Raw genomic sequence first — 13,611 nt, 5'->3', positions numbered from 1 at the left:
TATGGAAACAGAAATCCATCGAGGCTCCTCCCTGATGGATTCTTAAAGGTGCTGACTGGCCAAAGTTCACATCATTGAAAACCTAACACCAAGGCGCAACAGCCCTGAAGGGCCATGGCCTACCAAGAGACTGCTGCTCAGCCCAGAGGCCTGCAGATTACGAGGTGTTATGTGGTCATCACAACTAATCCTTTCGGCCATTATTCATGGCTTTCTAGACTGGGGCAGTTATCTGTCAGATAGGTCCTCAATTGTAATCATGTAGGCTAAGTGAACCTTGATCCAGCCGTCAGATCCAGGTAAAATTCCCTAACCTGGCTGGGAATCAAACCCGGGGCCTCCGGGTAAGAGGCAGGCCCGCTACCCCTAAACTGCGGACCAGCTGTTCACATCACTAGCGAATAGCTGGAGCATAGATGACAATATAACGAATAACATTTTGCGATGTAAATGAGTTCTAATTCATTTTATTAGGGAAGTTTTTGACGTAGTCATATGTTCTCAGATGTGAGAAGTCTTATGTTTTTACTCTGTTTTTTGTATAAAATGTATCAATCCATAATAATGGCACCTGGAAACTATTTACACAAGATCAAAATGTAGTTACTTACTAAATATTAATCAATCTTAATTGTAATGATTCTTTGTCCCTTTGTCTGTGCAGGTTGCATGGAAGAAATATATTCCTTACATGAAGCAGTGCTGAAGTTGAGTTATGCTGTGGATGAATCATCTATTGAAGCCCAGGACATATTTAGAATTTCAAATAAAGATAATAAACAGAATATATTTTCATTCATTGAGATTGATATGGAGACTGTAGCCAAAGATTATCAGGGCAGTGTTAGTTCTAACTCTTCCTCTGATAGTGCCCAAGAGACTGTCAAAAATGGCCATAACATCAGTAAAAGTGAGCAATGTTATCATAGCCCATCATGTGAATCTGTAAGTGTCCAAGAGATCTTTCAACAGACTGTGGAAAATGGCCATAACGTCGATAAAAGTGGGGACTATCTTAGTGTACCATGTGAAGATGTAAGTGTCCAAGAGATCGTACAACAGACTGTCGAAATTGGTCACAACATCAGTAAAAGTGGGCGGTGTTATCATAGTTCACCATGTGAAGCTGTAGGTGTCCAAGAGATCGTACAACATACTGTAGAATATGGCCATAATATCAGCAAAAGTGGGGACTATCATTGTAATTCACCATGTGAAGCTATAAGTGTCAAAGAGACTTTAAAACTAACTGTTGAAAATGGATGTAACATCAATAAAAGTGGGGAAAACAGTCATAATATATCATGTGAATCTGAAAATTCTTTTGTGAAAAATGAGCTTTGGTGTTCTGTGGAAGAAGAGCAGAAAGGAAACGAATCCATATTTTCCAGTGATATATATAATTCTCCTTTGAATGCATGTGAAATTAGTCAGAAGTCTTACTTTTCTTGTAATGAGCCACTTGATGGAGAATTTCATGATCCTTTGGACAGTGGCATAGCGGGCGATGCATCAGAATGCCGCAACATTTACTACAAATTCCCTCAAAGTGCCTTTGCTGATCATCCAGGGACTTCTGGAATGACAGAAAAGGCAGAATCTAATGTAAGTACTCCTAAAACTGGAATTCATTACTTCCTAGGGTGTGTGTGTGTGTGTGTGTGTGTGTGTGTGTGTGTGTGTGTGTGTGTGTGTGTGTGTGTGTCAAATGGGTTCAGGCTTTAATCTCAAACCAGATCATTATTTACAATATATATGTCTGTTCCTTGTACAAATCTAAACAGTTTCACCAATCTGAACCAAATTTTGTATACTTAAATTTTAGGACCCTCTAGATAGGACAATCTACAAGAAATTTGCATAGAGCTCTATAGCTGCAGTCTCTTAAGTGTGGCCAGTATCCGGTAATCGGGAGATAGTGGGTTCGAGCCCCACTGTTGGCAGCCCTGAACATGGTTTTCCATGGTTTTCCATTTTCACACCAGGCAAATGCCAGGGCTGTACCTTAAGGCCATGGCCGCTTCCTTCCAATTCCTAGGCCTTTCCTGTCCCATCGTCACCATAAGACATATCTGTGTCGGTGCGACATAAAAAAAAATTGCACCGCCTGTGGGTGGGGGATGCAGACAAAGAATACATACACAGTATCCCCTGCCTGTCGTAAGGGGCGACTGAGGGATGATTGTATTCGAACCATGAAACTACTTGTGATTAGTACCATCACGTGGGGAACACCATGGGTTGCCCTTACTTGCGAGTAGTACCACTATGATAGGTATACAACAGGTTTTGTGATTAGTAGCAGCAGAAAGTGGGTTCACTGTGGGTTTACAGTATCTGTGATTAGTACCCCTATACGAGTGACACCGTGGGTCTGCGTTGCCTGTGATTAGTACCCACTATGTGAGGAATACCCTTGGTTTGCGTTGCCTATGAGTGGCACCATTATGTGAGGAACACCATAGGCCTGCATTACCTGTGCGATGTAGTACGATACTTGTGAGTAGTACTATAATGTGTGGAATACCGTGAGTCTACGCTACTCAACATGACAAATATCATGGTTCTACTTTACTAGCAATAAGTAGCATTATGAGGGGCTGTTGACCTGGATTTTGGCCCGCTTTAGACATCAAGCATCATATTTTCAAGAATGTGTTTTAGAAGCAGATAGCTTCTGGGAAGGTGGGCCATTGCAGGTCAGATCCGCTGATTGTCTTAAATTCATATTCATCCGTGCATTCTTCATCATCACGTTCTGCATTCTGTTCAGTGGATGATTTTGGACTTTTAAATAGTCATTACATTTCATCTCATTTTATTCCATTTGGCAAAGATGACCAAGATGTTAGGCCCCTTTAAACAACAAATATCATTGTTGGCATCATTATCAAGAAATTTGGACAGCCCTTTCAATTACCTGGATTTATGCTCTTTGGCACATAAGCTATTATAAGTGAAATACTAAATATGTTATCCAAAACCAAGCACATGCTAAGCCTCACGTTGCAAAGAACAAAACTTGGACAGTCCCCATGGGACACTGACAATTTTTTTGAGATAGTGGCACCACATTATCCTGCTGTAGGAATTGGATGAAGAAATGACTTGCTGTTAACCATGGCAACATCAGCTCAAGGGTGCTTACAGGCCTGGTGTTCGAAGTAAGCACGTGCACAAGCGTAAGCACATTGATGTGTATATTTGGAGCCTTATTGTATGTTGCCACAGCTCATTGCCTGTATAGAAGCAGCCAGCAGTTCTCATTTTTAGCAATATGATCAGGTGTGTTTCTGTTATTGTAATGTTCAGCAAGATTTAAGCTGACAGATGTTTGTATACGCACAACAGCTAGCTTTAAAAATGAAGTATTGGAGGGTGGGAAAATCCTTTGACCTTGGTTACTCATAGCTAGTGTTCATCTGCCGAAATACTTATTGTTTCTAGATCTGCATTTCCAGACTCTATCAGCATAATGATTGTGAATAGCATCAAATTGTTGCTATCGCAATTTACAACGGTTCTGTTAGGATATTTTAAGCTCGTAGACATTCATTCCTGGGATGGTTACTGAATCAATCTTTCCATACTCTTATCAACCACAAGTGTTGCTTTTGATATTTACAGGCCAAGAAATAGAAGGAATATCCTCAACAAAACCTGGTCCCAGCCTAGGTCATGGCTAGAGGCCTGCAAAGTTAGCACCTTGGACGATGCAAACTGTATGGCAGTGTGGATAGTTATGTTGTTAATTTCTAAATAATGAAGTTTATTGATTTTCACTCAGGTATTACTCTTATGTTTGCTTGTGATTATGCGACCCTTGACAGTGGTATGGGAGAATGGTGATAATAAAGAGCCTTCAGACCATAAAGCCATAAATCTTGCCTAAACCTAACTGGCTGCTGCCCGTAACTAATGGAAGGAAGGAACAAACGTCAATACATTGGTAGTTGTCATAAGAGAAAATCCCTCATAAACCTGTGATTGTAGGGGTTTCTGGTGCCAGAAATTAAATTGTGTGTGATGTGATATAACGATTGTGATAAATTATAAAAGTTCCGTTTCTGTGAGTTTTGACATGACAGTTAACCGGAAGTCGGACATTGGTGCCGAATTAAGAGTACAAACAGCTGGTCCACGACATACAACACGAATGGAAATGTATATACTCGAATATAAGTCCAGAATCAATTATTTTTTTAGCAACATGCATAACTCACATAAGATTAACAATAACACAACATATTTAAGATAAGGCTATAAGATAAAAATACATTAATGCTTGAACAGATAAAATGCAAGAAAATGAAATGAAATTTCTACTTGCCATCTAGAAGAGCTTGCACTGCTAATCGATTCAATATCTCCTAAGGGAGGAAAAATCCTACAAAGGGAATACACCACTCATTTCTAAGTCAGTATCGGCATTGTCATAGTCTGGTGAGGTTTCACTGTCGCTTGACCATAACAGGATAATAACTTCAGGTTCATGAACCTGCTGCACTGGCGTAGCATGGAGAGAGGTGATACTCCCTCGTGGCATGGCCCAGGTGGCGGACTTAAGGGAAATAAAATTCCTCTCGCAAACCAAACACACAACCCCCTGTGGGTGGGGGACGCAGACAAAGAATACACCCACGGTATCCCGTGCCTGTTGTAAGAGGTGACTAAAAGGGGCGACCAAGGGATGATTAATTAGAACCATGAAACTACTTTTGATTAATACCACCACGCGGGGAACACCATGGGTCGCTTTTACTTGTGCGTAGTACCACTCTGTTAGGTACCAAATAGGTTTGTGATTAGTAACAAACGAATGCGTGACGGCTTTTACAGTACCTGTGATTAGTAGCACTATGAGTGACAGCATGGGATGAGGGAACCCACGGTTCTGGCTTGCCTATTATTAGTACCCACTGTATGAGAAACACCACGGGATAGTACGAGTCCCTGTGGTTAGTACACTTGTGTGATGAACATCATAGGTTTGCATTGCCTGTAAATGGTGCCACAATGTGCGAAACACCGTAGGTCTGTAATACATGTGTGAATTTCATTACCTGCAAGTAGTACCATAATGTGTGGATACCTTAAGTCTACACTACTTTTGATTCATACCGCAACATGACAAATACCATGGTTCTCCTTTTCTAGCAGTAAGCACCATTGTTAGGGGCCAATGACTTGGATTTTGGACCCCTTTCGACTAAAAGTATCATGGATTCAGTATCTTGCTATGGAAGCAATCCCTTGGTCTGTAATACTATTTTATGCCAGCATCTGTGCATGTGGGGCACTGTGGGTCGGTTCCACTGACCATTTTAAATTTCCATCCATCCATCCATCCATCCATCCATCCATCCATCCATCCATCCATCCATCCATTTTAGAATTCTGGTCAGTGGAGGATTTCGGGCTTTTAATTGGTCATTTCATTTCGTACCATTAGGTGCCGATGACCTAAATGTTTGGCCCCTTTAAACAACAAGCATCATCATAATCATCAATATCTTCAAGTAATCTTCTGTGATACTTTCCTTTTCCCAAGATCATGTATCTTGGACTGTGTCTCAAAACCTCACTCCAGTCTTTGGCACTTACATGGCCTACAGCTTCCCAAAGAAGTCTCTACTTGCGAAGCTGTGAAGAGTTGGTTATTCGCAGCTACATAGTCCTTCACTTGGGTGCAAATCATTTCTATGGCATTAAAATGGTAATGGTATCGTTGGGAGTGAACAACTTTATGCCCATGCCTCCTGGCTATTTCATTCACCAGGTAAACTGGGTGTTAGGGCTTGTTTTGTTTGACAAGATGCACGAGATCCTCCCCTTCCTCATGTCATCGTGAACCAAAATATTTTGCTCCTCCAACCACTCAATCAATTCATTATCTCTAGCAGTCATTGCTGGTGCTTTGTCGAGAATGATCGAGTGACCTGATAAAGACCGTGAAAAGAATTGAGCACAATACAACACACAACTAATAGCACATGGTTATAGTAAACAACAGATTGACAATGCTGGTAACCGGAACTAAGTCTAACACACTCTATCGGAGCGATCGGCTGTCTACGACTGGCTGTTTATTAATTCACTTAGCCTCCGCCAAAAGGCAGTGTTCAAAGTGCCAAACCTAGGTAACCGGAAAAGGCCATCCCTTGCTAATCTGGCCCTCGGTAATCCGCCTGCTAGCCATGACCTTAAATAAGCAGATTTTTGCTAGTGGTTTAACATCGCACTAACACATCAAAGGATTTCAGTGAAGCAAGGATAGGAAAGGGTTAGAACTGGGAAGGAAGTGGCAGTGGCCTTAATGTTATGTGTGCAGAAGTGGTTTGTCTGTACGCGGACTGGAAATATGGCAAATTAAAACTCTCCAGAATTATCAAACACTAGCCATGAACATACGTACGTAATATTAATGACTTGCCTCGAGTACCGTCTGTACTCCGCCGCAAAGGTGCGTAGGTTAACATAAAATATTTTGTGGCAGCATGTTAGCGCATCAAAGGCACAAGATTCATTCCGCAAATAAATTATTGATGATTGTACCAATCAAAGTCCTTATATCAGATAGTGTTCGAGATGACCAATCTTTGATTCTACATCTATTTGGAGCTGTTGCCTGTTGTTTCAATTTTCTTCCCTGAATTACTGTTTCCTGGTGAAGTATGTAAAAATATTTCAGTATAAAAAAATAGTAAAAAGTACTCTAAAGGCTTGGTTGCCATGTCGAAATACAAATGTAAAATTGGTCCTTGATTTATATATGCCGCGCTGAGTGGCTCAGACTGTTGAGGTGCTGGCCTTCTGGCCCCAACATGGCAGGTTTGATCCTGGCTCAGGCTGGTGGTATTTGAAGGTGCTCAAATATGACAGCCTCGTGTCTGTAGATTTACTGGTACATAAAAACTTCTGTGGGGCTAAATTCTGGCACTTCAGCATCTCCAAAAACCATAATAGTAGTTAGTGGGATGTAAAACCAATAACATTATTATATATCACAATTGTACTTGAAGGTCTTGGATCAAAGTTGCTCATGTCAGCCCATTCGTTACCTGTTTCGTTTTCCAGGGCACTCATGTCACTCTTGCACTGCTAAGACTCTCTACTTGAATTTCCAACTTTGAACTCTTCAAATGAAAAATTGCTTTCATCTACATCTGTAAGAGTCCAAAATTGAAGCCATCTCATATTTGCTGACTCTCTTCTTACTAAATATGTCTCAAAATAACATAAATTGGAAAGTGTGTTTCATTACTCGTGACACATGCTTGACTGCAGCTTGTAATAAAAGCTAGCTGGGAGATAACTCCATTAGAGGATTTCCCTAGAATATTGTTTGCTACCATCTGTTGAGATTTTTTTATATCACGTGTGCCAGAGGTTCTGGATCTCTGACCATGTAATATATTAATTAAATTTCACTCTTGGGCAACCTCTTATGAGATTTAATATATTAAATTCTGCCCTTTAAGAGGTAATTAAGGTACAGTTCCAGCATTTGCCTGGTGTGAAAATGGAGAAGCCACAGAAAAAAATTGTCACGGCTGCCGACGGTGGGATTAGAACCTACCATCTCCCGAATGCAAGCTCACAGCTATACGACCCTCACTGCACAGCCACCTCACTCGATAAAGAAGCAGAGATGAGTTTTGTGCTGGTAAAAATTCCTATCAACAGCTGTGTTATAGTTATTTATTTACTCAACACTGATAATGTGTTAAAAATTTTTTAATTCAATCTCTGGCTTCGTGTACAGTACAGTACAGGAGAAAGCACGTTGCATTAAATATGAAGCACAAACTGGAAATATTTTAAACAGGTAGGGCTACAGTTTTCAGTTCAGTGTATGAGAATAAAAATGCTAAAAAGGATAATTGCAAGGAGTAAAATATTTGTTTGCAGAAAGTCATTGCTGCTAAATACAATGTTGGATGTCATCATCATCATAGGTTGTTCTGCCATTCGGCAGGTTCAATCATGGCTGTGACCTCCATATCTCTTGATCTTGTGCCCTTTTCTTCACTTCTGCATAATCTTCCTTTCTATTTCTAATGCTGTCTAATAACTGATATAGTCTCCTTTCTCCTCCTCGTTTTCCTTTCATCATCTCTTCAATTGCTACTCGTAGTGAGGTGTTGTGTCTTAGATTATGCCCTATCCAGTTTTTCTTCCTATTTTGGATTACGGACATCATGCTCCTCTCTTCTCCCACTCTCTTCAGAACTTCCTCATTTGATATTTTATCTTCCCACTTTACACCTTCAATTCTTTGCCAAATCCACATCTCAAATGCCTCTATTCTTCTCTATTCTTCCTTCCTTAATGCCCCTGTTTCAGCGCCATATGTAACACCTTGCAAGCCTCTTCCTCAGATCTTTCTCTAGCGGGCCACAAAACAGTTCTTTCTTCTTGTTGAAACTTTCCTTGGCTAAGGCAATTTGAGCTTTTATGTCTGTTATAGAGTGAAAGTCTTCAGTCTTGGATGTAACAACTTTTTATGACATGAAAAAGAAAGATGATGTGTATTTGACAATACACATGCAATAGACTGCTAAAGGAGCAGAAAACTTCGTGGAGTATACAACAACCACATGCGCAGTACATAAAGCAGTTTTACGACAAAGCCTGCTGCTGTTTTGCACCTTCATTGGGCAACTAAAAATTTGGAACTTTTGTGTGATACTGAATGTAGAAAACTCAAGGACTAATTATTGTGTTGAACTTTTCTTCTTCATTTGACCTCACTGAATTATCCAAATCTCTTCAAAGGGTACTGTTCAAGCCTTGTGGTCCTCCTAGTATCTTATGTTCAGATCGTGGTGACCTTGGTATTATTGAAAATATTTGTGTCGAATTTTCTTTCTTGTGAGTATGAAGTGGATATTTAAGTCCTAGAATTTTGTTTTTGTTTTATTAATCATGCTGATCAAGTGTAGTCTCTTTACTCTTGCAGGCCTGCAGGCTGAGCGATGGTCACTTGGTAAGCCGAGAAGCACAAGGGCTGAAATTATCTTTCCATTCTGAGTTTTTAAAAGTGAACCTACAAAATGAAATGAAATGGCGTATGGCTTTTATTACTGGGAGTGTCCAAGGACAAGTTTGGCTCGCAAGATGCAGGTCTTTTGATTTGACGCCCATAGGCGACCTGTGCATCAGGATGAGGATGAAATGATGACACATACACTCAGCTCCCGTGCTAGTGAAATTAACCAATTATGGTTTCAATTCCTGACCCTGCCAGGAATCGAACCCAGGACCCCTGTGACCAAAGGCCAGCATGCTAACCATTTAGCTATGGAGTCGGACAGTGAACCTATTAAAATATGTTTGTCGTTATGCATTTGATGATGAATAGTAACAGGTAGCTTTTTCTTCCTTTTTTTTTTTTCATGACATCAGTTATTAATGGTATAATTTTGTTTTATTTAACACTAGAACCGCCGGAGCGGTCAAAATGACCGCTACACATTTTCAAAGCCTTATTTTGACCACATTTTTTGTCCTATTGTAAAGAGCTTCAGTGACTTTTCCTGATTACCGGTCAGAATCATCCGTATTAAATTTAATTAATTTTGCGTCATTGGATAGGACGTAGGTAACGAGTATACCTAGAACCGCCAGAGCGGTCATTTTGACCGCTGTATTGATTATCATAATAAAATGCGTTAGAACATGTGCTTATTCCTCTGGTTGAGATAAAATTTGTTTATAATTATTCTTCCTGCAATAATGTAAGCACAACAATGAAACTCTGATAGTCTATGCACGGCCATTGTTCAATTTCCTCTTTATTCATTTATTGAAAGGCGGCTACGAGGGCTAATTAGTCACTCTCCTCTGAGAGTAGCGAACATTCTTCTGCTCTCACAATCCCCTTCAAGGCCTCCCTCACCCCTCCTCTCTCCGTGAGGCAATCACAACCTTGGGACAACTGTCAACTAATCTCTCTCGTCAGTCTGGAGCCACAGCTTCGTCAGCTTGTCGCAGACCATGGCTCGTAGACCACCGACCCTTACCAATGAAGAATTACTCACTCTACTGCATGACATTCCAGATGATATGTCTGAAGTTGAATGTGACCCAGATGTAGAGGACCTACGAGAAGAAGCTGCGGACGAAGATTACTACCAACCAAGTGTCCATTCTGAAAGCAGTGATTCAGATGATGCTGAATACCAAATTGTTGAACCAGGTAAGTTACAATAATGATATACGTTATCTTGATGTCAACATTTCAACTTTGGTACTGAAATTCAACATTTAGACTGCAATAATTGCAGGCATAATTATTATGCCTGGTATAGGCCGAGAATTGAAAGTTATCATTTGTTCTATTACAGCAGCAGAAAATGTAGTACAAAAATCTGGAAATAAGAGGGGACGAATCAACACAAGCCTCCCAGGAACAAGTAATACGTTACTAGGTACAGACGGCATCACGGAGTGGACTGTAGGAGAGTTTGGGAAGACTACACCTGGCAGGATGGCTTGTCACAACATCTTGAAAGAAAATCCAGGACCTACTCCATATTCAAAGCGGTATGTTTCTGACGACAGTGTAGCGAGTGCATGGCGTCTTGTTATTGATGAGTCTATATTGAAATACATCAAACACTGTACGGAAACGGAAGCAAAACGTGTTCTAGGTGATGAATTGTGGAGTGTAAGTTTAGAAAAACTGGAGGCATTCATTGCCTTAGTGTATGCTCGTGGTGTTCTTGGAGCCAGTAACACTGAACTTGATGAACTCTGGTCTAAAAAGTGGGGGCCACCATTTTTCAGTGAAACAATGGGGAGGAATTGTTTTCGAGAAATTCAAAGATTTTTGCGTTTCGACCTCAGAACTACAAGATCAGAACGTTTGAAGACTGATAAATTTGCGTTAGTATCAAAAGTATGGAACAAATTCATTGAAAATTGTCAATTGACTTATATTCCAGGTGAAAATCTGACGGCTGATGAGCAGCTTTTCCCAAGCAAAACAAGGTGTCCATTCTTACAGTACATGCCGAACAAACCAGATAAATTTGGAATTAAGTTTTGGCTTCTTGTGGACGTTGACTCAAAGTTTCTGTGCAATGGGTTTCCTTACCTAGGAAAAGACGATCTCAGAGGACGTGACGAGACTCTTCCCGAAAGTGTAGTAATGAAGTTGATGGAACCATTTCAAAAGAAGGGGCGAAACGTGACTACAGACAACTTTTTTACAACAGTGAAACTTGGTAAGAAGTTGAAAAGTAGTGGTACGAGTATTGTTGGAACCATTAGACGATCAAGGAGAGAAATACCTAAAGCTGTGAAGGCTATGAAAGCTAGTCTTTACGACTCAACTCTCCTGAAACATTCCAATGACACACTTACTGTTTATCAAGGTAAACGAAACAAGAACGTCCTTATATACAGTACTTTGCACTCAGAAGTTGAAATTCAAGCTAATCCCAAAAGGATTCCCGAAACAGTAGACTTCTACAACAATACAAAATATGGTGTGGACGTGGTGGATCAAATGGGAAGAAAATATACTGTTCGATCCGCTACCCGAAGATGGCCTGTTCATGTATTTCATAATACTCTTGACTTGGCAGCAATCAATTCCTGGATCATTTTCAAAAAAGTGACCGGGAAGAAGATCAGTCGCCGAAATTACATCCTGAAGCTAGCAGAGGAGCTTCGTATGGGGTACATGGAATCGAAATCTAAGTATGTGGAAAGAGAACCCGAATTTAGGGAGCCTGTGGAAGGAAATGTACAGAGGAGGCAATGCCAAATGAAGAAATGCAGGAATAAGACAAACTTTACCTGCAGAAAGTGCAAATGGCGAGTGTGTGGTTCTTGCTCAAAGGACATAACTAAGGTCGTGGTATGTAGTTCCTGCTTCTAAAGACACAGAATTGCATCAGCGTGTGCAAATACACTAAAGGAAAAGAAAGACAGTGTTTCAAAAATATGGTGTGGTACGTGGATTTGGCAAACATGTTTCAGGTCATAAATTACACTAAATAAAATGTTACAGTAATTTTCTTTCCTGTTAATGTGTAATAACTATTTTACAGTTTAGACTAAAAGAATTTGAAGTAAAAGCAATGTTTGTTTATTAGATAAGTGTGTTTTAGAGAAACATATGTGTTTGTAATAAATTACGAAAATATTACATTTACAATACAATGAAATAATTTGTTTCTTTTCTGCTTTAGATCCCATAATTAATGTTTTATAAACTTAGTAACACATATTTGAAAGTATGACAATGAGTTACTATACGCATTTAGAATTAAAATTATAATTCCAATACAGCGGTCAAAATGACCGCATCGGCGGTTCTAGGTATACAATATGTTCCGGCGGTTCTAGTGTTAAAGTGTTGTGGCATAAGGGTTATGACTTGCCATAACTCTAGATATACTGCAACTGTTCAGTTCTCATTGCATTTTCATAACTTTTATGATACATACCAATATACCAGCACTTTGTGCTGACATTTGAAATGTTGGAGACTAAATTCAATTTGTCTTTCACACAAGAAGACACCTCTAATACTTGCATTTAAAGCACTAAAATGGAAGAGGCTTTTAGTGGTGGTTTGACCTGTACGTAAAATAACCCTTGCAGGATAAACATCTGGCATTGCTATGTTTCTGAAGAACGCTGTAAGCTGTTCAGAGGTTCTCCTTGTTATTTATGCTGTTTTTATTTAATTATTTATAAATTAATTAGTCCTCCTGGAGTCTGTGATCATGAAGGCATGAAGTCTATATGGTTTGAGACTACGGTTATCCAGTTCAAGTTCAATTGTTTGAAAAAGTTTTCAGAATGTTGGCCGGCAAAGTAAGAGGTGGTAGTATAAAATTTCTGATCACTAGATTGCGTACCGAAACCTGGATTCAATTCCAAACGTTTCCAAAGTGTTCGGGGGCATATGAGCCTCTTGATCAGCCTGTCAAATGGGACGTTAAGCCTTGAGCAGACCCCGTGGTGCTATTCAACAGGGTAGGCTATGTGCTGGCACTGAATTTTACCCTCTTCCCTTCTTACTATCAATTATCAGGTCATTCATTTCACCTCATTAACTTCTCTGATGAGGTTGATGTTAGGAAGGACATCCAGTCTGAAAAGCTTGCTACACTTTCATTTTGCTTCACAGCTGACCCAGAGAAAAATGGAATACAGTTTGTACATACATACATACATACATACATACATACATAGTATCCACATTACTCTGAGTGACACTTCGGCTTCCTAGAGCAAATTCGGTAGACCTCGGTTATCTTTGAGATACGGATTGGAAACTTATGACACCAAAAGTGAATAGAATATGCACTGCTGTAAGACATCTGGTGGTGTGGTCGCAAAACTTTGAATACTATTGCTGTTTTTACAATAAAGCAAAGGAATATAGGCAAAAAATGAACTTTTGAAACCTATTGCAATGGCTGACTAAAATCTAAGTAAATCACATGAACACCTTAGAACTCCTACTTGGAAAAGGACGTCATGGTCTATACACAGTAAGGGCAGAAAGATAATAGCAGACGTAGAAGACTGTTGTGATATAGAAAAAAGAAAATACAGTTGCTCCTCCCCCACAGTAAATCGATTGAA

The 13,611-nt window shown here is 39.9% G+C and overlaps 1 protein-coding gene across 2 annotated transcripts in view; it reads left to right on the top strand.

The window, feature by feature from the left end:
• LOC136874182 (anillin) overlaps positions 1 to 13,611 on the top strand; it is a 138,267-nt gene that overhangs the window by 28,152 nt on the left and 96,504 nt on the right. For both annotated transcript variants that reach the window (XM_067147775.2, XM_067147774.2), the window contains exon 3: positions 665 to 1,605. In XM_067147775.2, the coding sequence (XP_067003876.2) occupies positions 665 to 1,605 (941 nt within the window). The remainder of the gene's footprint in view (positions 1 to 664; positions 1,606 to 13,611) is intronic.

Source organism: Anabrus simplex, chromosome 5 (genome assembly GCF_040414725.1).
Source record: "Anabrus simplex isolate iqAnaSimp1 chromosome 5, ASM4041472v1, whole genome shotgun sequence".
Lineage (NCBI taxonomy): Eukaryota > Metazoa > Arthropoda > Insecta > Orthoptera > Tettigoniidae > Anabrus > Anabrus simplex.
This window is presented reverse-complemented; position numbering and strand designations above follow the sequence as displayed.